Raw genomic sequence first — 26,847 nt, 5'->3', positions numbered from 1 at the left:
GAGGCAGGCAGGCAGGCTTCTTCTGAAAATTCAGTCAGACTGAGTTTTAAGGAGTGAGTGGTGGTGCTTCAGGTGGAGAAGCTGTTCACATGGCAGTGTAGAAGCAAGGGTGAACTCTGTATGGGGCAGATTCATGCAGATGAGACTGTGAAAGGCCATGTACATGCTCTCAAGGAGTTCCCACTTTATCCTGAAGGGGGAAATCTTTGATAAATCCAAAGACATGGACTGAAAGATAGGTTTTTATTTGAAAGTTTCATTTCAAATATGAGTGAGTAGGGAGTGGAAAGCTAGTCAGAAAATAGACAAGACCATAGACAGGGTAGCAGCTTAATAAGCAGCTCACTTAATTCTTGATACCTGAACCTAAGTTGTGGCATTGGGCTTAACGAGGTAGGGACTGGTTTGAAAAGTGTTATGAGGTCAAATGATCAGTATTCAGTGACATTTTGAATATGGTAGTTAGGGGAGATGGAGGAGTCATATTGAAACATAGTAAATATAAGAAGAGACCCTGTTGGGGTGAATAACATATAGAATGTTAGATATGAGCTATGCATATACACAGGCGAGGTGCTGGAGGGAGGCTGTGGTGGGGCACAGGCGTCTGGACATGCCAGCATTTGAGTGCAGCAGAAGTCATGCAGCTCTGATGTTATCCAGTAAGAGTGTATAGGAGGAGAGAAAGATAGGGTTCTAGTCAAGAACTCGTAAGTGGCGAGTATAAAAAGTGAGGAGGCTGGGCGCCATGGCTCACGCCTGTAATCCCAGCACTTTGGGAGGCTGAGGCGGGCGGATCACGAGGTCAGGAGTTCGAGACCAGCCTGACCAACATGGTAAAACCCCGTCTGTACTAAAAATACAAAAATTAGCTGGGCATGGTGGCATGCACCTGTAATCCCAGCTACTCAGAAGGCTGAGATACAAGGATCGCCTGAACCCGGGAGGCGGAAGTTGCAGTGAGCTGAGGTCCCACCACTGTACTCCAGCCTGGGCAACGGCACAGCGAGACTCTGTCTCAAAAAAAACAAAAACAAAACAAAAAAAACGACAGTGAGTAAAGGAGATTGAAAACAAGGGCAGAATAGCAGAGGAAAGCCAGGAGATGATGATACTCTGGAGTTCAAAAGAGGAAAGAATTCTTTCGGTAGGAGCAAGTTAATGTTAGCAGCTGTTAATCTTCACCAGTCTACTATTCTCTAACAGAATAGAGACAAGATGTTGATGCTTTCAGCACATGCCAAGTGGGTCACATGCCCTAGACAGTTAACTCAGGAGGGGACAAGTTGTGGGTCAGGAAAAATTTCTGGAGCAGAGGTGGCTGGAGAATGGGCTGGGAGAAAGAGAGCTTTGTTAAGGATAGCACAGGTGTGCATTGATGACATCAGTCAGGCTGCAGCACTCTGTGAGGACATGTTGGGGAGGAGATAGGTGGCGGGAGAGACCCACAAGACAACGACCCTCCTCTCCTGCACAAGGCTGTACCAGGCACAAGTCAGACACCAGAGGGAGAGGAAATAGAGAGCTGTAAAACCAGAAGCTAGTAACCTGTGTCAGACCCTTTGTTACGAGATGATGGGGAAGTAACAGTTTGCAAGTAGGAATATTTGAAAGTTAAGAGAACAAACCTAACCCTGTGTAGAGTGGGGTGTGGCACTTGGAAGCATGTCTGTTATTGGGGGAGGTGTCTCTGGGGATTGCTGGGCACCCGTAGGGAGAGAGCAGGACAGTGTTGGACCAGAGCTGGAGAACTCCCTAACCACCACAGAGATTCCAGGCCCTAGCATGCCCTAGCTCAAATGTGATTTTAAAGGTTCTTCAGGAAGCAGGATGTACTTTTAAAATATTATGCATTTAAATGATAGTCATGTTAATCTATTGAATTAGTTTTTAACAAGTATAATTCTTATTTTTAAAGGAAACCTACTTTGGAGAGTATACAGATTCCAGTGATAACGACTCAGCCCAGCTTAGAAATTCTGCTGAGTCTGTTTCCGAAGATGATACAACTGAATCACAGAATTATTTTGGCTCATTGAGAAAAAATAAAGGAAGTGGTACATGGGAGGAAAAGCCCAAATCACATGAAGCTATCCAAGCTCTAAATACATGGGAAGTAAATAAAGTGACAACTGCTGGACTTGAAACTTTCACAGCAACACTGAGTGAATCTTCTGCCACACACTCCTTAGCTGGTGAAAAACACTGGACCACAGCATCTCGATCCATGAGTGATAGAAAAAGAGACATCTTACATGAGACAAAAAGACAAATGGAGGTTAGGGAGATGGATAAGTCAGTGCAAACTGAGAGAACCATTCATAAACTCACTCGAGGTTTGTGCATTGAGAGATTGTCTGCCACTCCAGCACAAGAGAAGGAAGCTGCCACTCGGAAGTCAGAGTTGTATTCTTCTCCCCTTGGCAAGAGGCCATTAAATGAACTCGTGGAATCTGAAGGAAAAACCCTATTGTCTAAAATGATAGGATCGCCCAAATCAGAGTTTACTAAGTGGACACGCATTAATGAAATCACTTCTGAACCAGACTGTATCACAGTTTCTGGCCATTTTCACAGACTGTCTAGAGAATTGGAAAAGGAAAAAGAAGATACACAAGGGTTCACTTTAGGAGAATCGCCTGAATCAGAAGATGACGATTCAGGCGGTGCAATGGATGTAGCAGGGCTTGGTGTTGAAACCAGATTTTCTTCCTCTTCTACCTTGGTAGCATTGTCAATTGGCAGTAATCCCCAGTCTTCTTCTGAGTTAGACTGTGGTAATGATAGAGATACCACTACTAAAGTATTCTCTACTGAATCGCATCATTCAGAACATAAATTACAAACTAAAACTTTAAACACGTTACATCTGCAGTCTGAGCCACCAGAGCAATCTATAAGAGGAAACAACTTGGAGAATAGCATGCATGCCTTGAGCTCTGAATTGGGAGCATCTAACTTTAATGATCAGAAGAGCAATGGGATAGAATACACAAAAGTTGTAAAAGGCTTGACCAAAATACATTCACTTCCTCGGTCAGTATTTATGAAAGCTACAAAAGATGGGCAATGTGAAAGTCAGGATCCAAGAATAGAGGTCACACGAAATAAGCCAGATTTCACATCATTAATAGGTTCTCGGGCTGCCTTGATAAAGAGTGGTTTGGGTTTTGTTAAAAGTACTTCATGGCACCATAGTGATTTATTAAGGAAAGGTGGCGAAGAAAGTCTGAGAGCTAAATCAGAACATGAACAAAAGACTAGCCATCAGTTACAAAAGGCAGTGCCATTCCTACAAAATAGAGGACCAACACCCAAGCCTAACCTTAGAGAAAATAACAGTCCTGTAGAATTGAAGACCACTGCATCGGTGTTGCCTAATCAAGTGTCAGTTATCACAAAACAGACAAGACCTGAAAAGGTTCAGAGTGCTAAATTGGAACACTTGAGGCCGCATAGGAATGAGCCTACCTTAGTAACAGAAAATAATGGCAACAAAACTGATCATAGGTCAACTCTAGCAAAATGTGATGGGGAAAGAGATGATACAACTCAAAACATCAGGGAGGTGGCTGCTGTGAAAAGCGTTTCACCAGAAGTTTCTGCCTCGCGGAGAAAACTAGATTTCACTTCTCTAGGTGGTTCTTCACCAGTAGAAAATCTGGATTGTTCCACAAATAGCAGATTGTCTTTCCCTTCTGAAGACATCCTCATCCAAAACCAAGACATTGTGAGAGAAGCTGCAGTGCAAGAAGACGGGCAGAAGCAGAGGCAGCCTCCTCAGGCCACAGATCTGGACTCGAGTGGGACAGATAGCAGTGAGGTGCTTCCAGCCACAGAAGTGACCATGTCAGGAGGCTTTTCTGTTGAAGAAACGGCCTGTGGAGACACGGGGAGATCTGGTGGTGATGCTCTGGCTTCTGCAAATGGTACTGCTAGCGCACCACAAATGGCTAATGGACTTTGGAAGTTGAAATCTACAACTCCCGTTGGTGCTTTGCCTGAATGTTTTAGCACCACAGACACCACTTTATCGCCAGCATTTCGCAGAAAAGCTGGAGAGACACAGGATCCTTCCCAAAGCAGCCCTCCTGCCACCTTACCTTGTTACACAGGCGTTCGAGAGCGGGGAGATGATACTGAGGCAGAGGATAGTGAGGTGTTTAGCTGCAGTGAGGGGAGCGAACAGCCAGATGTTCCCGACGACTCCCAGAAAAATTTAGCAGATACAGACGCTGGTGTAGCCAAGGTGAGGCCTTCTTTAGAGGTAGGTTGTTTGACGTCAGCTCTGCAAGATTTTAACATAAGTACTTTTTCGGAGGTAGATAGACTTTCCACATCAGAAGTTGTGATGTTTCTTGAGAGCTGTCAATTAGGGGATTACAGTTCAGGGGACTCTGTTTCTGAATGTTCTAGTAAAGGAACCCTAAGTAAAGAAATGAACAAAGAATTAAAGCCAAGTGAAATATCAGGAGAACAATACAGAAAGCAACCCTGTGAAGAAGAAATACTTGGAACCTGTGAAGAGTGGATTGAATCAGAGGAAGATGATTATTCATTAAAAAATACAGGTCAGCTCACTCAGTGTTCTTTGGAAACTCTGTCTGAGGTTCTCACCAAGATTAGGCAAGAACTTCAAACAAATTCTGAAGATGACAGTGGTAAAGATACTGGCAGTTTGTTGCTCTTCAATATAGATAACAACATGACCACTGAGAATTTAAAAGAGAAAGGTCCATCTAGGGAAATGACTGGCTCCTCAACACATGGTTCAGAACCACCCGCACAAATAGCTGCCGTGGACACTGAGGGCAGCTCTCCCATCAGCGGTGGGCCTCACAGTGAAAACATTCAGAGCGAACCAGAGGCTAACTCAGATGCAGGCAGGCAAATCAGTGGTGGGGAAGAAGTCCTGGCAGGACCTGTGGAGCCATCAGCCTTGTGCTCTGACTCCGTAATAGAGCCATTGATGGAGCAAAGTTCTAATTGTGAGGCCGAAGCAACATTTCAGTGTCAGATAGCCACGGTGACCTCAGAAGTTATAAACGTTCTTATAAATAAGGATCAGAATCTAGTCATTGAAAAGGGGGACAACTGGACAATCATCAGTGGCGTAGCTGTTATGCCACATGTGGACCAGGTCACACTGTGTGGCATTCCTGGAGATATCCCTGTTTCTCAGGATCAAGGAGAGCTGGAAGCTGGTTGTATCCCAGTGACTTCTGCTGAGAAGTCCCCAGAGGCCAGTCACACTGGCCCTGCATTTCAGGAGGCTCCATGTGACAATAATCTTTCATGTCCTCAAGAGGATGTTTCAAGCAGTGGTCAGAGCACCAACTTTGATAAAAGTCGTTTGCGAAATAGACCCGTTAAGCCTAGTATATGGATCAGTTCTCAAATATATGATCAAAACTTTGAGACTCAGATTGTTGCATCTGATCACACGTATTATAACTCAAAACTAGAGCCATCTGGCAAAAATGTGAAGAATCGATCAAAGATTTCAAACAAAGATCAATCAAACAAATCAGTAAAAATGTCAGCATCAAGCAGAGTTGAAACTCATCAGAGTGAAGTTGCTCAGTCATTTTCAGGGGAAAAAAGTTGTACAAAAACTCAAAGAAGCCAAACTCAGACCATTTTAGCAAATGCTGATACATCCACTCCTACTGATTGCTCTCCTGACACGCTGAGTAAAATACGGCAAGAGGTGGGGCCTCCTTTGCCGCCTCTTCTTGCTCCTCTGATAGCTACACCTCCAAGGACTTCACAGCCACTCTCTCCTCTGATATCGAGTTCTAGTCCTTCCTCACCAACTTCTCCTGTTGGCCAGATTTCTCCCTTATGTGAAACCCCAGTGCCTCCTGTCATGTCTCCATGGCCGGAGGACCCCAGACGTGCTTCTCCTCCAGATCCTTCTCCATCTCCGTCCACTGTATCAGCCAGTGAGAGGGTAGTGTCGTCTCCTCTGCAGTTCTGTGCAGCCACACCGAAGCACGCACTTCCTGTGCCTGGCAGACTACCACCCTGTGCACCTGGCCATGCTGCTGTGGGAGGGCCCCAGGAGAATTCTGTGAAAATCCTTGACACCATGTACCCAGAGTTATCTGCCAGGGCCCGGACCCTCAACATCCTCAGAGGGAATATTCAACTCACGCGAGGTCCACCTGCTGACTGTAAGAATTTACCAGGACCCGCCAGTGCTATGATAGGATTCAAAACAATCACTTCAGCAGCAACTGCTTTTGTCAAAACTGGGAGCAGCTCTGGTGGTGACTGTAACCAAAGCAAGTCAAGAGATTTGGGGACTCATCAGGATTCAAGTGGGAAAAGAACACTGTCAGCGTCTACACTGAGAAGTGCCAAAAGACTGCGCCTGGACACTGGGTCCCCAGAGCCAGAAGACAGGGGAGTCACTGCAGAAGGAATCCATAAGAACCTCCCAAGGAACCTTCCTCCAACTGAAGTTGCAACAACAGATGAGGAAAGAAGTTCTAGTCCAGCCATCAGTGCAGTTTCACAGTTGCCTTTAAGCCCAAAAGAAACTGTGGAGTCCCATGATAAAGCCATAGCTAATGCGCTGAAGAAAATTGCAGAGTTTTCTTTTGATCTGTTACCTGTCATTCGTAGTCATGTATATGTGGGAAATATCTCCAAAAAGCCCGTGATGAGAGATCAAGAGAAAGAAGTTGTTTATGAATTTAGTACAACAAAAAAGGTATGTGGCTGCCCTTTTCTAAGTGCATTATGGGTTATCCTCAAAGACAGATGCTATCTATTGCCGCAAAATGTGTAGATGACCAAATGGAAGTTTTATTTCGAGGATGAGAGTTATCCCTGTAAACATTTCTAGCCAGCGTCTTACAAATGTTCTTTTCTGAGTGCATTAGGGATCGCGTGTCTTCAAAGACAGATGCTGTCTACTGCCAGCAAAATGTGTAGATGGCCATGAACAAAAGTTTTATTTCAAGGATGAGAGTTATCCCTGTAAACTTTATTTCTAGCCAGCATTTTACAAATTTAAAATATGAAAAGACACTGGAGATTTGATCTTTTTTATTCATCAAGTTACTTAAATTTTTAAAAAAGTATTTTCAGGACTAAAATTACATGTATCCACTTGATCCTGGAATGTTTAGAGGCTTTAAAATTAATTTCTTCAAAGCCTCAAATTATCACATGCTTTTTCTTTTCCTTGAGTGTTTTGAGAGTCTTCCAGAAAGACTCTCCAGTAATGAATGTTACGGGTCAAACAGGAAGAAATGCTTAGTGTCAAGACAGGGAAAAAGGGATGGTTTAAATTTACATATATAGTTTTTTAGGACTTTTATAGTGCTGTATCATTGGTGACTTCTAATGCCAAAAGGATCACACTTAGTCCTTATCTGCATTTACTTGGAGTCATTTTGGCATACATATTTTTTTAGATTGCTTACTTGCAGAAAGCATAAAAGAGCTCTGTAAGTCACTTGGAAAGGAAATGAATGCATGTATCATATTATCATTTAATGCTCCCCTTAGGATGAAAAATGTTACTTAATACTTTAAAATTTAAACCAGTATAAATCAGAGTTTAGAAAACCAGAATGAGAGTAGAATTATATACTGCATTTAATATACTCACATACACAGAATATATAGAACAAAATCCAAGAAATTATTATTGATTTGACTGTTGGTAGTGGCAGTTGGCAGCTAGGTTTTTTGAGACGTGCATTCTGGCATCTGCAGCATTATCAACCATAGGAAACAGACTGGTATGGGGATTTTTTTCAATGCCCCCACCTCGATTCTTAAGACTTAACCATGCTAGGCAAGTTCTTACCAGTTATTACTGTGCTCTACCTTCTGGTGTAGTGCAAGTTTTATTTTTTCAGTAGATTCTTAAGTTTTGTAACTTTTAGATAATCTTTGGTAGGCTAAAGATAAATGTGAGTGTACATTGCCTTTTTATTTTATTTTTTTTTTAATCCAGCATTTAGCAGAGTGCTTGCTTCACTCTATTCTCTCAGAACTAAAAATTCAGAAGGTATCTATGGACCACAATTACATTCATGCCCTCTGCAGAGTGTATGTGGGTATTTGTCGACAACTTGGAGACTTGGAAAGAGCTCGCCTGTTTTGCTACAGCCTACTTAAGGAAGGTATGCTTAGATTGTGACAATTTTGTATTGAAAATATGATTGCCTTTTTTTACCTTATTATACTGGAGTCTATATTTTCAGCTCTGTGATTACTGCATGTCTTTTAAAATAATGTTATGTTTTGTCCATTGAATAGCTTTGGCTATACCCAGCTGCACCTGGTCTTCAGTAGGGCTTATGTATATCAGCACATATATTTCTACTTGTAAATAAATGATTATATCTCATTACTATTTGTTTTATGCCCTGTGCAGCTGCTTTAGAATTAGATATAGTTGCCCTAAAATAGGGAATACTTTAAGGTAAGTGACAAGCCAAACTACTGTAACACTAGGTAGAAAGGGCAGCAACTTTAAGATGAATTTGTCAGCTGGTGATAAGTAGTAGATCAGAGAAAGCTGAAAGGAGATGGTGACATGAGAGTTGTCCTGTGATTATCTTTTCTCCTTACTGTTTCTTCTGTCTCTACTAGTGGATCAGATTGGGAATCATTTTTCTCTGTATCAGATCATCAGTATTTTCAAATCATGTGATATACAAATGAAACTTAATATCATATCAGTCTTATCTCAGTGGATTTATAATCTTTGACTACAATGTTTATGAGACTTGTAAAGCAGGATGATTGAGTGTATCCATCCCTTTAAGTGTTTTGAATGAAGCTGCTATGTGTTTCAGTTGCCCACTTCATTTCTTTGTTTACTCTTTCAGTCACTTGTTTATTGAACGAATCATTATCGAGTGAATGTTAGGATTTCTGTGGTGATCAGAATCAGATGGAGGTACAATTGTCCATGGGGCTAATAGGCCATAGTCACATCACAGAAACACACATGAAGTTCAGCAGTTAGTGGGTGGTAGGATAGAAAGGGGTGTGGGCTCAGTCAAAACCACGTTGGATTTCTTGTTCTTCCTCAACCACAGCAAGCCCATTCTTAGCTCAGGCTTTTTTGTGCTGACAGCTTTCTTGCTGTTTCCTTCAACTCTTGTGTTTCACTCCACTAATTTCACGTACCTTCCTAGTCATCCTGGATCCCTTATTTTTATTTGCCTTCATGGCACTTATCACTTCTTAAAAGAGTATTTTGTTTGTGGTCTCTCTGCTCCTCTAGCCTGTATACTCTGTAAGTAGAGAATTAGTCTTGTTTCTTCTCTGAGGTGTCACCAGATAAACGTAGGATTCAAAAACTAACAGATCAAGTTTAGTGCAGTGAGTTTATGCTTTGAGCTCCCTATTCTTAGATGTGTCAATGATAGATAAAGCAGAACAGAGAAAACTAAAAAGAAAGGAGAAAAAATGAAAACTAAAAAGATGTGATTGTACACCAAACAGGTTAAACATTGGAAAGCTCTTTGACAATTTCTTATGAAATTAAAACATTTATTTATCCTATGGCCCCAAAATTCCACTCATAGGCACTTGTGCAGCAGAAACACAGAGATGGATCATTTCATAGACTGGCACACAGATATAATATTTTCATTCATAGGAGCCCATAACTGGAAACAAATGTCCATCAACCAGTGAATGGAAAACAATTTATTTGATGTATTAAGCAATTAAATACTACTTCGCTGTACAAAGGAATAGACTACTACTGTAATGTATGCAACAACGTGGATGAATCTCAAAACCAACATGCTGAGTAGGGAAGCCAGACAGAAGAGAGTACATACTACAAAAATCCATTAATACATATTTGAGAAAAGGCAATCTAATGTATAGTGACAGTAGATCAGGGCTTTTCTGTAACTGGGGTGAGGTGATTCACTACAGAGCACGAGAGCAAGAGAACTTTTGGGATGATGGTATTGACTGTTGTGGTTTCTTGGATTTATTCATTTGTCAAAATTCATTCAACTTTATACTTCAAAAGAGTATATTTTATTGTCTGTAGACTACACTTAAGTTAATTTTTAAAAAAGAGATAGGCCGGGTGTGGTGGCTCAAGCTTGTAATCCCAGCACTTTGGGAGGCCGAGGCGGGTGGATCACGAGGTCGAGAGATCGAGACCATCCTGGTCAACATGGTGAAACCCCGTCTCTACTAAAAATACAAAAAATTAGCTGGGCATGGTGGCACGTGCCTGTAATCCCAGCTACTCAAGAGGCTGAGGCAGGAGAATTGCCTGAACTCAGGAGGCGGAGGTTGCGGTGAGCCGAGATCGCGCCATTGCACTCCAGCCTGGGTAACAAGAGCGAAACTCCGTCTCAAAAAAAAAAAAAAAAAAAAAAAAAAAAAGAGATAAAGCCAGATATAGGAGAAAGTATTTACAACAAAAGAATTGTCATCCGGAATTTATTTAAAAAATTTCTTCAGATCAGAAGCTTTATGTGCTCAGTGAGTAAATGTAATGCATAATAACCTATGTAATGTAATGCAAATTTATGTAATGTATAAAAATGGCCTGTAATGATACATACCAAATGAAAGGATTCTGTGACTGAGGAAGTTGGAGAATGGATTTTTGAAGTGACTGTGACCGGAGCCTCATCTGGGCTACCCACTGACAGTTTCCTCCACTGCAGGATGCCTTGCAAGGCACCAGTGAAATTAATACAATTTATTCTTAATTTGTAATGTATTCACTTGATATACATAAAAGGTTTATTGTATTATTTTATTTCTCATAGATTTTCCAGAGTCTGAAAAATTGACTTTGTTTATTGCAAACATGTGGCATGATATATTTCTCTCTCAATCGGTGATTAATAAAGCAATGCAGTTAGTTGCCAGGCAGCGTGCTAAAGGAGAGGTTCTGAACTGCTTGAGAGCTTTTCTTAATTGGGAAAAGGTGAGCTTTATTTTTCTTTCTTACAATACTGTACATTAAGATATTACATAAATATTATTGTGTTGTGTATTTAGTTTGCATTAGTTCATAAGCATTTTCTTCTCTTTAGATCTTTTAAAATTTCATCAGTTTACCCGAAGCTTATCCATTTTGTTCTTTAAGTATGCAGAAGACATTCAAGGAAGAATTATAGACCAGAGGACTGTGTTAATTAACAGTTTGTTTTATACACTAATTTATGATTGATGAAATCCACCCATAGGTATATATGTTTAAAAGTCTCAGATAAGCTACAAAATTATTTGGTTCTACAATAGATACTTAGGTGAAAAAATACATCAAGGTTCTTTCCTATTAGGATTTTTTAAAATGTACTTTTTTTTTTTTTTCCAGTTGATGGGATTTGTTTTTGTGCTATCTACTTTGTTCCCATGTTATATTTTATGATATTTAGTTACTGATATGTTAAAGTCAGTGTCTAGATGAGTGTTCTTTCATCATTTTATTCCATTCATTAAGTTGATCTAATGAGAATCTAACTACCAGTAGCAAACTTCCAGAAGAAGAGGTACTGAAGCCAGTAATACTGACTTTTAAATTTTATTTTCTATTTTTAATGAGCATGTATTTCCTCTTCCAAAAATTCCCCTTGGCTTGTGTGTGGAGCAGAATTTTATATGCTGTTTTGCTTTTTTGACTACTTTTGATGTTAGTATGTATTAGGATTTTATTTTTTATAAGATGTAAAGGAAAGAGCTTTTGGTGGTCACAAGTTAGCTAAATATTAAAAAGCAAATTTGCAATGATCTCTTCATCAGTCTATCTAGACACAACAGAATACAATCATTGTGAGGTATTGTCATCAATTTTAGTCACTCATTTTGTGTCAGGAGAGACATCCCCACTCCTTTCAGTGGACACCAGCAACCACATGTATATCTGTTCCAGAGGATCACCAGCCTCCAGAATGTTACTTGCTTCTGGAAGTTTACTTGCCTCCAGAGAGTTACCTGCTTTGAGGGTTACTGACTTCAGAGCTTTACCTCTTCCCAGAGGGTTACCTGTCTCTCGAGGGTTATCTGTTCCCAGAGAGTTACCTGTCTCTGGAGTATTACCTGCCTCCAGAGAGTTAACTGTTTCCAGAGGGTTACCTGTTCACAGAGAGTTACTTGCCTCCGGAATATTACCTGCCCCTAGAGGGTTACCTGTTCCCAGAGGGTTACCTGCCTCTGGGCAGTCACCTGTTCCCAGAGAGTTACCTGTGTCTGAAGAGTTACTTGCCTCTGGAGGGTTACCCACCTTCAGAATGTTACCTGCCCAGGCTGCTCATGCTCTTGCTTGGTCTTTCTGCTTGCATGCTAGAGCCCATCTCCTTTTACTTGCTCAGAATTAAGCAGGATATGGTTAAAAAGACATTCCTTATGAGGAACATATCATTTTAGCAAATGTATTTGCTAAGTATCATATCAAATAAAAATACAAAGCCAAAGCTTTAAGAAAATTGAGAAATACTTGGGGAATAAAACAGTATTATAGTGAAAGATTTCCAATTTTTCTCTTAGAGAATTAAACATCTGGTAAACAAAAATGAGGATATAGTACAATTCAATAATATAAAAAGTAAATGTGTGTGAAGAATATGTATTTTTCTTATATCTATGACACATTACACAAATTAATGATGATTTGGCCACATGAAAACATTAATTTCTAAAAAGTAAAGATTTCACACTCAAAACTCTCTTGTAATAATACAGTAAAATTTAACAGAAAAAAATTCAAAATATTTACATTTACTTCAAAATTGAGATACACATTCTTAGACAATCTGGGAACAAATAAAATATGAAAAGTAATATTCAAAGTCTTAAAAGTCAATGAAAAGGTAAACTCAGTATCAAAGATCTCTAGGTGTTTTGGAAAACATGTACTCAATAAAGTATCTTAAATGTCTTAGTTGTTTAGCAAAAAATAAATGAAGTTGGCTGCTACTCATCTTTAACATTAGAAATGTTGAGGGAAGTGGAGAAAAAGAAAGTTTAAGAGGCCGGGCGCGGTGGCTCAAACCTGTAATCCCAGCACTTTGGGAGGCCGAGGCGGGTGGATCACAAGGTCGAGATATCGAGACCATCCTGGTCAACATGGTGAAACCCCGTCTCTACTAAAAATACAAAAAAAATTAGCTGGGCGTGGTGGCGCGTGCCTGTAATCCCAGCTACTCAGGAGGCTGAGGCAGGAGAATTGCCTGAACCCAGGAGGCGGAGGTTGCGGTGAGCCGAGATCGCGCCATTGCACTCCAGCCTGGGTAACAAGAGCGAAACTCCGTCTCAAAAAAAAAAAAAAAAGAAAGTTTAAGAGATAGTAATAATGAAGTGGAAGAGAAACAGAAACACATAGAAGATAAAAATACTGCCTTTAAAAAATGCTCACAACATAGATAGCTTACAATGCAGATCAGTGAAAACAGAGAGAAGCAGAAATAGTGAAGATGTGAAATGGGAAAGAATGTAGGATACAGAATGAGAAGACTACTACCTGCAATCCTATAGCAACAGATTTGGAAACTTAGGTTGATTTCCTGGCAAAATAAAAGTGATCAAAATTGGCTTTAGGGGTAGGATACTTGAAAAGACTGGTTGAAAGGTGATTAAAACTTTAAAAAGACATGTATAGATTTCTCCCAAGTTTTATCTAATCTTTAACAAACCAAGTAACTGTAATCTATTTTAGGCATGAGGAAAAATTGAAAGCTCTCTGTTTCTAATGATAAAACCCAATTAAAAATGCTATAAGAAAGAAAAAAAAAAGCCAGTTTTTAGTGAGTCTTTTAGATGTAAAATGTGTCACTAAACAGGAGATTTCAGTAATGTATTCAAAGAGTAATACTTTTTAATTTAATAGAGTTTATCTTGATAAAAACAAGGAGAATTCAGAATCAGAAAATCAATGTAATTATTAAAGAAGAAACCTCCATAGATTATTCCTAGATTAGGAAATAGAATGAAACTTAAATATAATACTGCTAGTTAACAAGAAATCAGTGGTATTATCTTCAATTTAAATTATGAAATTATCTCAGTTTTTAAAATCAGGAATTAGGGGATTCCTGCTGTAACCATGGTGGGATGCGTTTCCTGAGTTGGGTTCTTCAAGGTGTTGCTTCCTCCAAGTTTTTCTGCCAGAGTTGATAAAATCTTTTAAGAGTGCCCTATATGTAGAAGTGAATTTTAAAGTTGTAAATTTACAAACCTTTTAAAAAAAAGCCTTTAAATTTATGAGTCTTGTTTCATTTATAAATTAGTTAATTGTTAACAAAGTAAGACTGTGTTCACTTTGGCCATCGATAAATGTTAGTTAACTGATATAATTAACAGATTAACATTTCCTAAATCTTATTTACAAATTTCAGCAATTATCTTAAGACTTCAAATGTATTCATACTTAAGATATATTCTTCGAAAACACTTCAAAGTGGGCTTTCAAATCTAATAAGCAAAATCTTCCTAAGCACTTCAGCAACTCTTGAATGTGAAAAGTCAAATTGAGAATGTAGAATATGAGTTATAATAAATATTCAAACAATGTTTGCAAACCTAATTACATACTCTTAAAACACGTCTAATTACAATCATGATTCTAATACCAAATACTTCACAGTACAGCCACACTTGAAACATAGGAGATTCTCAGCCTATATTTTGAGCATATATTCTATATGGAGCATGTATTCTATACATGTAGATTATCCCATGTTCACAATTACTGCAAAATGTGTTGTAAAATAGATACTCAGAAAAGTGAATATATGGATTTGATTTGTTTCATGTCAGAATTTATTTCTGCATCTTTTCAGGTTACAAAGTCACTGATTTTTCAAAGTGGGAAATATTTATCATTCTGGCTGAGTTTTGGTTATCAGGTATATTACTTTGAACCATGATTTTGTAATAGATTTTCTCATAGAAACCTTGAGACTTAGAAACTTTTAGGATATATATGCCCAAGCTACAGGTTTACTTCTTGAGCCCTTCTAATAATAAAGCAAATATCCAAGCCCAAGCCTTTCTTGTATTAAGTGTATTGAGTATTATATGTGTATTATTTTTATAATGAAACTCTCATATAGTGCTAGTGGAAATGTTAAATGACATGACCACTTTGCAAAATAGTTGGGCAGCTTCTTGTAAAGTTAAACCTTTTCTTAGCAAAAGACCAGGAGCTCCACTCTTAGGTATTTTCAAGAGAAGTGAAATTTACATCCTCACAAAGGCTTGTAAATGAATATTCATAGCAGCATTAACAACAGGCAAAAGTGGTGAATTGATAAACAGTAATATATTCATATAATTGGTTACTACTCAGCAGTAAAAAAAAAGAGTTCAAACTACTCTTTCATCCAACACTATGGATAAATATTACGACACATTATACACAGGTGTGAAAGAAGCCAAATATAAGAATTCATTACTGTCTGATTCAGTTTTATGAATTTCTTGAAAAGGCAGACTGATCCTTGATATCAGGAAAATAATCAAATTTAATTTGTAAATATTTATTTTTATAATTATAACTAGCTTTCTAACTTTAATTCTTTGATTTGAGTTGATGAAACTGTGCTTTCCTATCTGGATTACAGGTAAGATCTTTTCTACCTGATTAGATTCTGCATCCTGCCTAGATAGCTTTTTAATCTGGCTCATTCAACCACTGTTCTGTAACCATTCTATGACTAAGATAAACATGGTTCCTTATTCAGACTATTTTAAAAAGTTAAGATTAAATGATTAGTCACTGAATGCGTATTATAGTCTTTTAGATAACTAAGGTAAGATGCATTATATTTGAAACTCCAGATTTTATTTTATTTCTTTTTTTATTTGCTAGAATGCCCCGGTAGATGTTGGCTTCATGGTTTCTAAGCTGCTTTTGACCATACAGTTATGTCCAAAAACAGAATTTCAGTCCAGTGAAAAATTTGGTGAAGACCTAAGCGATAACACTTGGGAATACATATTTGCCATTGATCTGCTCTGCTGCCATCAGAAATGGATCTGGACACATGATAACATTATAAGGTTAGTTATTTACTGACTTAAATAAAGATCCGTTATTTGAATTGTAAGGTTGAATTGTTCAATGCTGAATTGTGGTTTGAATCATTTTTATTGTATAAGCGTGTAAGCAGATGAAACATTAACAAGTGACACTTTTTATTTTATAAGAGTTAATGAAACTACCCTTAAGACACTTTCATCACTATCACATTATCTTGTTTTAATTTTCTTTCGTACTGGTCACTACTTTTTGCTCTATTCTGCTCTTTATCATCTCTCTCTCTCTAAAAGAAGTGACTCTGGGAGGGTGTAGGGTGGCTTTGTTTGTCTCACGGTGTATCCTTAGCGTGGGAAACGGTGCCTACACAAGGGGAGCACTTGGCGAATGTATGTTTAATGAAATTAATGATCATTATCATAATATACAGATACTCAGAAAAATTAAAGGGAAGAGAAATTCAAAATTATAAATCAGCAGCTCCTCCCACCTGGGAGAAAATTAAGCTCTCAGGCATTCATTATATGTAGTAAATTGACTTTTCTCTGTGCATCTGTAATTCTCATACTAGCTTCATATCATCTCTGGGAGAATGGAGAAAATTGTTACTCAAATAATTTTTCTGTAGGTCTTAATTTTCTTGTGGAACCCTGGCTGAGAAAGGCTGGTTTAAGGGAGTTGGTGACCTTAAAAAGGATTAATCAAAAGTTTGAAATCCATATCCTTGAGCTGCTTGAAGCTGTAGGAGTTACCTTGTCCGTGGATCCATGTGTGTACAAGGTTGTCTGTTACTCTTATTCATATCTTGACACTAAGAGAAGATTAGACAACTGAATGTCAGACAGGAAGGAATCGAATCATGGCACACCTCTGTGAGATAATAGCTGTATATCTCCTAGGTGTGAATGGATTACTATGTATTGAAATGGAAAAGTATTTCCCAGTCTGTTACTAAATAAGAGAATAACACAACAGTCTGTTTAGTGCCAGTCTGTATAATGTGTCAGGGTGCCCTTTGGGCCTCAGCTTTCTGAATCCTAATGGGAACGCACGAGGCAGGGGCCCTGCTAGCTCCAATTATGCATGAAGAGACCAGGACTGGTTCCCATCAGAGATGACTGGTTCATGATCCCTGCACTGGTGGTGAAGACGGCATCAAACATGAGGATCTCTACCTGAGTGATGGCAGACTCTGCTCCCTTCCTCAGAACTGGTGGCTCTCTCCAAGTTGTTTATATTTGTAGAGACAGGGGAGTATCTAGAAGAAAAGCCAGAATTAGAAGAATAATAATGATTTGAGACTGGATTTGGAGTGCTTTTAATTACCTTTTCTCTTTTGTCTACATTCAGCTTTTCTAGCGATGCTTTATGAATGCCATGAAAATAGATACATTTTTGAAAAAACAAGACAAAGAGGACAGCACTGTTTTCAGTCAGTGGAGAGTTTCTTTTATCCATCTAAAGTGTTACTTGGTTACTGAAATTATGGTTTTCCTCTGGCTTAGCTCTTTTTACAGGCACAGCTTTGTTTATGATCCTGCCAGTTAACTGGGCTTCTAGAATTCAGGAGCTGCTTTTGTGCCTAGAGAGTCCAAGTGAAATCTCAGACTCTACCACTTCCTCGTTCTGGGACACTGGAGATGCTGTTCAGCTTCTATGTGCAAAGCCTCACTAAGTAGAGTTAGAACAAAGATGCAAACACTGAATTTGCAGCCATGTTTAAGCTAGCATAGGCACAGCTGTCCTATTGGAGAAGATGTGAGTGTCCAGTATCTGTTCTCATTTGAACTTACAATGTTATATCCTCAGCAGTTACTCGGTTTCACTAATTGCTTAAGGACCTTTATAAGATAAGTTATTAATATTGTTTTGAGTGATGATGACCACACATCTTTTCTTCTTGTTATTTTATAGTAAGGAGCTGTGGCCTGTAATGGATAAGTGGATTAAATACAGAAAAGGACATGCGAACATTGCGTATACTCCTGATATTATTATAGCCTCAATACTGAGGCTGATTGGTAAGTTGTTTGGTTTTGTTTGTGTTTGTTTGTTTGTTTTTTCTTGTTATTGATATCTTGGTGGTAAAGTGGAGAGTAATTATATAATAACATATGTTGACTTTGAAAATTTCCCATAATGACTGATTTCACAACCATCAATGTAGATAATTTTGTGCTTAAGTCATCTTCCTTTCTCTTTCTTTATAAATTATTGTTTTATCCATTCTTTTCAGAGATTAAGATTTTTCACAGCAGTGTATTTATGTTATAATTGACCTCTTCTTAAATACTAATAATAATGTACATAAACACTAGGATATATAAGTTGTTATAAATTATACTGTAGTTTCATTTGGTTTCTAAAAGGGTAGTTTCATTTGGTTTCTAAAAGGATTAAGTATTTTCGCATTGCTATAAAAAACTGTCTGAGATGGGATAATTGATAAAGAGGTTTCATTGGCTCACAGTTCGGCAGAGTTTATAGGAAGTACAGTGCTGGCATCTGCTTGGCTTCTGGGGAAGCCTCAGGGAGCTGTCAGTCATGGTGGAAGGTGCTAGGGGAACAGACACATTACGTGTGGAAAGCAGAAGTGACCAACAGGTGGCGGGGAGGTGTCATACACTTTTAAATGATCAGATCTCCTGTGAACCCAGAGCAAGAGCTTGCTCACCACAGGGATGGCCCAAACCATTCACCATTCATGAGGGATCTGCTCCTGTGATCCAGACACCTCTCACTAGGTCCCACCTCCAGCATTGATGATTACCATTCAACATAATATTTGGGCAGGGGTGGATATACAAACTATATCCAGGTTAGCTTCACACTACCTGCTCCAGATTTTTCATACTTGCCCAAAAGGGTCACCTAAGTGAATTACAGAAGTTAAATGATTGTTTAAAAATATTTTAAATGAGACATGGATTCTCTCATATTTAAAGAGGACCTCAGTGGCCACTTGGTTCTCCTTCCTTATTTCCTATGTATCATTAGTTTTTGTTTTTACTTATCTTCTACAAATCTTTAGTTTTTATTTTTATTTATTTTTTGTCTTATCTTCAACAAGTCGCTGTCCAGGCTCTGCAGAATTATCAGTGATGAGATCTGTTAATTAGAAAGCTCTCTTAGACACAAAAAGCCCTTCAAAAAATCATTGAATCTAGGAGCTGGTTTTTTGGAAAAGATTAACAGAATAGATAGACTGCTAGCCAGACTAGTAAAGAAGAAAAGACAGTAGAGTCAAATAGACATAAGAAAAAATGTTAAGGGTGATATCACCACTGATTCTACAGAAATACAAACTGCCATCAGAGAATACTATAAACACCTCTATGCAAATAGAAAATCTAGAAGACATGGATAAATTTCTGGACACATACCTCCTCCCAAGACTAAACCAGGAAGAAGTCGAATTCCTGAATAGACCAAAAACCAGTTCTGAAACTGAGTAATTAATAGCCTACAAACCAAAAACAGCCCAGGACCAGATGACTTCACAGCCGAATTTTACCAGAGGTACAAAGATTAACTGTTACCATTCCTTCAGAAACTATTCCAAACAATAGAAAAAGGAGGAATCCTTCCTAACTCATTTTATAAGGCCAGCATCACTGTGATACCAAAACCTCGCAGAGACAACAAAAAAAGAAAATTTCAGGCCAATATCTCCAGTGAACATCGATGCAGAAATCCTCGATAAAATACTGGCTAACCAAATCCAGCAGCACATCAAAAAGCGTATCCACCACGGTCAAGTCAGCTGCATCCCTGGGATGCGAGGCTGGTTCAACATACTCCAATCAGGAAATGTAATCCATCACAGAAACAGAACCAGTGACAAAAACTACGTGATTATCTGAATAGATGCCAAAAAGGCTTTCAAGAAAATTCACCATCCCTTCATTCTAAAAACTCTCAGTAAACTAGGTATTGATGGAATGTATCTCAGCTTAATATCTATTTATGACAAACCCATAGCCAATAGCATACAGAGTGGGCAAAAGCTGGAAGCGTTCCCTTTGAAAACCAGCATAAGAAGGATGCCCTCTCTCACCACTCGTATTCAACATAGTATTGGAAGTTCTGGCTAGGGCCATCAGGAAAGAGAGAGAAAGAAAAGGTATTCAGATAGGAAGAAAGGAAGTCAAATTGTCTCTTGTTTGCAGATGACATGATTATATATTTAGAAAACCCCATAGTCTCAGACCAGAAACTCCTTAAGCTGATAAGCACCTTCAGCAGTCTCAGAATACAAAATCAGTGTTCAAAAATCACAGGCATTCCTATACACCAATAATAGACAAGCACAGAATCAAATCATGAGTTAACACCTTTTCGCATTTGCTACAAAGAGAATAAAATACCTAGGAATACAGCTTATAAGGAATGTGAAGGACCTCTTCAAGGAGAACTATAAACCACTGCTTAAAGAAATAAGAGAGGACACAAACAGATGGAAAAACATTCCATGCTTATGGATAGGAAGAATCAATATTGTGAAAATGGCCATGCTACCAAAAGTAGTTTATAGATTCAATGCTATTTCCATCAAGCTACCATTGACTTTCTTCACAGAATTAGAGAAAACTACTTTAAATTTCATATGGAACAGAAAAAGAGCTCATATAGCCAAGACACTCCCAAGCAAAAAGAACAAAGCCGGAGGTATCACACTACTTGACTTCAAACTATTACTACAAGGCTACAGTAAGCAAAACAGCATGGTACTGGTACCAAAACAGACATATAGACCAATGTACAGAACAGAGACCTCAGAAATAACACCACACGTCTGCAACCATCTAATCTTCAACAAAGCTGACAAACACAAGAAATGGGGAAAGGATTCCCTGTTTAATAAATGGTGCTGGGAAAACTGGAAGAAAATGTGACTTGTAATCCTTTTCAGATTAAGTCTGTCCTTTGAATCTTTAGAATTCTGCCTATTGAAAGCCAAATAATTTGACTCTTTAATAATCTATATTAAGATTAATATATGCATACTTATATAATTAAGAGTGATATATAACAATTATAGAGAATAAGAATAATTTATAATTAATAATACATAATTGACAATATCAGTGTAATAAAATGCTAATATATAAACATATAAAAGCCGCTCAGAGGATGGATAATTAGAAAGCGTAATGTCGGAATAAGAGCAAAGTCAGGAAGACTAAGCCCTTCTCAGGTCTTCTGATGAACTCGTATGCATGAGCAATATGGGTGTGGGGAGGCTGGAGCACAGCGCAGCGGGCTACCATGTGTGCACAGGTGTGCCAGTGGAGGAGAGCGGCAGTAGAGCCTGGTCCTGACTGTCTTTGGTGCCGTGGCACTGCATGGAGGAGGTGAGACTCAGAAACAAGCAGTTGCCGGGTGACAAGGACCGTAGTGTGGGCTGAGGGCAAGGGGTGAAAGTGAGTGAGGCCTGCTGTTTAGGCCTGGCAGATTTCTAAGAAGTGACATTAACATCCCCACCCCCAACACACACACACACACACACACACACACACACACACACACACACACCCATCTGGATTGGGAGTTTGAATTGTTCCTAAGAGAAACTTAGTGAACTTTCTTGCCATTTCTGAACCGGACCTTGATTGAAAAATTGAGTAAAAAATCAAGTTGGTAGGCTGTGATTTAATAATATTAAAGGAATTGTCTTTATTAATTCAAAATTTACACATCCTATTAATGAGATTTTTACTCCATGGAAAATAAAACAAGCTTTATTGTCAGTGAGACTTGTGATATGTAATGTTGGATTCAGGTTGTGAGCATTGCTGTTAGCAAATGGTCACTGGGTTAGTATATGGGGTTTACTCCAACATACCTTAATGATAAACTATTAAAGAGTATTTTGTGGAATGCTTGAATTGCTCTGGAGTCACAGAAATGAGGAGGATAGAAACTCATCACACTGCAGTGCTCATTTCTTGGCAGAGTTGAGACCTAAAAAGGTTAAGCCTTTGTCTAAAGCCATCCAGTGGAAAGGTAGCAAAGTTGGGACAGAAATTTGCCTGCCACTGGATTCAGTGTTATGTAAAGCTGTAGAGTACCATCTTTCTTCCCCAAAGAGCTCATAAAATCCTGAATAATTTGCCCCTACTGGTATTAACTGGAACCTAGAACTAGAAAAACACTATGTCACATGTTAGGTTTCTACAGATCAGACTGAAGTAGCCATTATTCAGTGATTTCTGTCTATTCTCTTAGCGATTCTGTCACCTTTCCTTTGGAACTGTGTTAGCTCACCATTCCTTTGCAAAGTTGCATCCAATTGCATAAGGGCATTTCTTCACAACGACCAGTGCACTCGGTGTACAGGGGAGTACTTCCTGTGCCGTGTACAGCATGTGACAGAGTCCTGTGCTTAGGCGTCCAGGTTTAGTGAGAGTAATCGTGACTAAGAGAAATTGGCTTTTTAACTGTGAGCACCTGGCAGTGGAGAGTAACTCTGATTATCAAGGTGCCATTGTCTTGACTTGTACTCAGAGTCCAGTAGTTTGATCTGCTGTGGCTTTTGCACCATCAGACCACATCTCAGCACTGGGAGGAAGGCAGATAACTTCTTAGCATTGTTGTGAAGTAGTTTGACTGAGAGGACTCTAAGGTTTCTGCAGACTACACTTGAGAATTACTGCTCTGTAGTGTAATAGCAGTTGCCGAAGTGTCAGACTAAAAATACGTATTTTGGTGGGGCCATAGTCTTATCTTTGATCTGTTAACAGAAGTCAGGTGTTTTCACATTGGCCCTAGTGAAACCATTCTTTCTTCTAAATTCTGTTTATTCCATTATAACTTAGAAAGCAACACAGTATATTGTCTAGTATAGGTGAATGCAAGAAGAAATGATTAGGCATTTTGATCACCTCCTGTAAGAGAAATGGAGCTTTAAATTCTTATGAAAAGTTAATCAGCATTTCACTGGACTGTTGACATTTTGTTTTCTTTCCCTTAGGTCGTTTAGGCCAGTTGGGTTTGAAAGAAGGATTTCCATCTGCTGTGAAAAACATTAGTTCGGTTATCGGTATGTTTATACAGCATGCTCACGATGAAGGTAAACTTATGTTTATTAAAATTACTTTCAAGTAACTTGTGTTTCTCATAGTTAAACCTTTCTTGGGGTCCTTACAGTGTGCTGTGCTCTGTGCTGCTTCTCTGGCTGCCTCATAGATTAGCGGGTATTTGCAAAACATTTCAGCATTAATATTAGAATGTGTGTGTGTATTTTATGGTGTTATTTACTTAAATGACAGTCATTTGCCCTGTTGGGCACTGCTTCCCTAAGGAAGAAGGAACTCTCTTTTCCTGGGGCTAACATGCTGCCTCTAAAACTCTGTACTGTGTGATCTCTGGCAAGTGACTTAACCTGGGCTTTCTGCGAGGCCTCCTGGATGGTTCTGTGTCTTGACAGAATGCAATCAGTGATGTACAGTGAGATGCCAGGTATCATAGAGTACTGAGCATCTGAAGAGAGCCTGGAAACCTGGTAACCTTGTAAGCAGGGCTTCGTGGTGGGGATTTCTGTTATCATTTACATATTGCACAGCATGTAAGTTTATGTCTTATTCTTTTGTGGGAAAAGCTTAACTCAAAGTAACTCTGACAAGGGATGAATCTAGTTTCTGTTTTGAATATTGTATAATCAAGGAATAATTAAATAACATTCCATCAGAAATGAACAAAGCGACATTTTAAATACTGTGTAACACCCAAGATTATCTTAACATGGTAGGTTATTTGTCTTCAACTTTCAGTGGGAGACTGTGTATTGAGCTTAATGAGAACAGTGCTCATTAAGCTGCTTTCTCTGAAATAACCTTCTCATTGAGCTGCTTTCTCTGAAATAACCTTCTTTACCTTTAGGACAACTGCTGAAGTGATGCACATTTCTTCCATATGACAGTGTACTTCTTTACAGCTGAGGTTGTATATTGACATAAAAGAAAGTAGCCAGAATAATGGCTGATGGGTTGTCTTGCCAATAGATGCAGGCTTACTCTGATCCTGGGGTGAGTGTGACCTAGAAGCTGTGGTAATCCTCATCCCCATGACGGAGGAGGAGGAGCTGATGTTGGGTACTGCTTTGATTAGACCCTGTGCATGCCACTGCCCCACAGCGTGATAAGAACCCCAAGACAGCCATCTGACTGGATGGCATTGTCTTTCTTTTATGCGGGAGGAAACTAAAGCTCAGAGAGAAGAGTGATTTGCTGAAGGCGAGGCTAGGGAGTGCCATTCCAGCTGCTTGCCCAGGCCTGTCCCTCTTCAGAGCCCTAGCTCTTTAAACAGTGCCACATGCTCTTATTTAGTAAAATTCTCTCTAACCTCTTGTGCTTCTCTCACTGTTAAACTTTTTTATTCGTTTGAGTCTTGGCCTTACTACATGCCATACTCTGTGCTTTCTCATTGCTTGTAGTTTACAGGGGGAAATAATTTTAAGAGGTGCAGTTCTCCCTGCATTTTCAGCATTAATGTTTGAATGTGTGGGCTTTTGTGTTGTTTGAAATGGTGCTAGTTTGCTTTGTTGGAGAAAACTGAGATACACATCGAGTGTATTTTATTTGAAATGCTGGGACCAGAAGTATAGATTCAGATTTTCTTAGATTTTGGAATATATCCTTTCTATTTACCAGTTGAGTGTCTCTAACCATAAAATCAGAATCCTGAAGTATTTCCTTTGTGGGTCTTGTTGGTGCTCCAAAAGTTTCAGCTTTGGAGCATTTTGGATTTTATATTTTTGGAGTAGGAATACACAACCTATATGTAGTTAATAAACTTTAACTTTTAAATTGTTTTACCTAAATTATTTAAGTAAGTTAAATTTTAACTAAATTAAATTTTAATAACTTGGAAATAAACTTACCTTAAAAGAACTGTGATAATATACTGTAACGTATAACCTAGCTATAATCTAGAATCATATACTATACTGTAGTTTGTGAAAGAATGGTATGATACAAAAACAGTTTTCCATTCTATCTCATTTTATTATGCTTTTCATTTCCAAAGTCTATTTATAAATACTTCTTTGCATATCTCATAGAGTCATAAGTTTAATAAATATTTTAGGATCACAGTTTATTAAAACTTAAATATGGGGTGTCATCCTTCCAGAACTGTTTTGGGCAGCTCAGTGGTGGCCATGGGTGACTGGGAACCTTGAGGCCCTCTCCCTTTTAGAAACATACCAGCAGTCCTTAGGACACTGCTGGGCCAGGAAGCTATGGACAGCTGCTGCCAGGCCTTTTTTTTTTTTTTTTTTTTTTGTAGACAGGTCTTAAATCAATTTTTTGATTGTGGGTTTTTAAAAAATATTTAATTTTCATTGCTGGCAGAAAGTATTCTGTATTTGAATAGTATTTCAGTAGGTGACATCACTAAAATTTTGAGTAACAGATATTTTCTTGTTTTATGACTGATTTGACATTTCTTTTCAGATATACCGTGGGGTATACAGTTAGCAGCCGTGTATGCTCTTTGTGACTTGAGTCCCAGCAATCCAGCAGAAATTTCCAAGATCCTGGAAGCCTGGCGGAGAGAGGCCTCCAAAAGTGTTCCGTCTGCGATTGTCAGTTGCTTAGAGGAAGTCAGTGCCCTTAGCACAGAGGGCCTTGGCTGACCCGGGTTGCCACTGAGGCTTGAGAAGTGCCTTGACACATTTTGAACACGAATAGTTTGATCAGCTTTGAGAATACAAGGGAGATTTAAAAAAGAAAGACAAAATAGATAAAACAGACCAGAGGCTCTCCTTACTGTTCGACAAGGAGGCAGGAGAAACAAGCAGTCCCGTAGTCGTTTTTCCCTAAATCTCATACATTTCACTTAAAAGGCTGTTGTGATTATGTGACATATGGGTTATATTATTGTGTCTTGGTCAAACAACAAAAACTTGAACTTAGCCCTTTTTTTGCTGCAGAAAGTGTCCTTTTAGTGGCTTTTTAAAATTGAGTGGCATTTTATAATGAATTTACCAATATAAAAACAGGGTTTAGTTCCTGAGCTATTGTTGGACTTGTGCTCCAATGAGTGACTAGTAAAAAATAAATTGGCAAAAACTTAGAGTTTTCTGCTATCTTAGCTGGAAATGAGCTGCAAAAGTTGTTCTCAAGATGTAGTGCGTAAGTGATCAGAGCAAAACATGGAGATCTTTTAGCAGAAACTCACTTTAATGCATTTTCTTCATATCCCTAAAGTTCCTTAAAAATATGTGACAGTGTATCAGGAAGAGGAGAACTGAAGAGCAGAAGTTCCCTTGCAGATGTTTATGATCAGTGACATGTAAATGAGCAGTTCACAGATGAGCGCAGGAGAGCTCTGTGCCGTGTACATACGGACTGTGCTATGATGTGTCTCACATTTGATGATATTCCACTTTCGGAATTTTAGTATTTGTATATAGAAACTGGGTTTAATAACTCACCATGGTTTTGATTTGTCTTATATTCATTATTTCTTAAAACTCTTGTATGTGTTTTTTATAATAAAAAATAAAAGTAAGCCATAGATGTTACTGTTGTGATGATTAGAGTGACACTGGGCATTACTTGCGCTCCACCGAAGGTGAAGAAGACACTCCAGCCAAAGATAGAAGAAGATGATCATTCCTACGGAGACTTGCTTCCTGGTGATACAAACATTGCATTGTGGATACTTACCCACCCGGCTTTGAGTATTTATGGAGATGCTCTTTAGTGATAACAGATGCCAGATAATTAAGTGCTCACAGGTACTCATGATGTGATTTTTTTGTTTAATTACAATTGCTGCCCTTTGACAATTGCATTTGGCAGCAGTTTTGTTACTCCTTCCTTAAGTAATTACAACGGGCATAACTGAAA

At 38.7% G+C, this 26,847-nt stretch overlaps 1 protein-coding gene across 1 annotated transcript in view; it reads left to right on the top strand.

Moving 5' to 3' along the window:
- ICE1 (interactor of little elongation complex ELL subunit 1) overlaps nucleotides 1-26,512 on the top strand; it is a 63,097-nt gene extending 36,585 nt beyond the window's left edge. Inside the window, exons 13-19 of the mRNA XM_074387359.1 lie at nucleotides 1,919-6,718; nucleotides 7,976-8,144; nucleotides 10,779-10,939; nucleotides 15,824-16,014; nucleotides 17,906-18,012; nucleotides 22,965-23,063; nucleotides 25,447-26,512. Of these exons, the coding sequence (XP_074243460.1) occupies nucleotides 1,919-6,718; nucleotides 7,976-8,144; nucleotides 10,779-10,939; nucleotides 15,824-16,014; nucleotides 17,906-18,012; nucleotides 22,965-23,063; nucleotides 25,447-25,628 (5,709 nt within the window). The 3' untranslated portion in view covers nucleotides 25,629-26,512. The remainder of the gene's footprint in view (nucleotides 1-1,918; nucleotides 6,719-7,975; nucleotides 8,145-10,778; nucleotides 10,940-15,823; nucleotides 16,015-17,905; nucleotides 18,013-22,964; nucleotides 23,064-25,446) is intronic.
- The last annotated feature ends 335 nt before the right edge of the window (nucleotides 26,513-26,847 follow it).

This window comes from Saimiri boliviensis, chromosome 1 (genome assembly GCF_048565385.1).
Source record: "Saimiri boliviensis isolate mSaiBol1 chromosome 1, mSaiBol1.pri, whole genome shotgun sequence".
NCBI classification, from domain to species: Eukaryota; Metazoa; Chordata; class Mammalia; order Primates; family Cebidae; genus Saimiri; species Saimiri boliviensis.
Note: the sequence above shows the minus strand (reverse complement) of the source record. Positions and strands in the feature narration are given on the sequence as shown.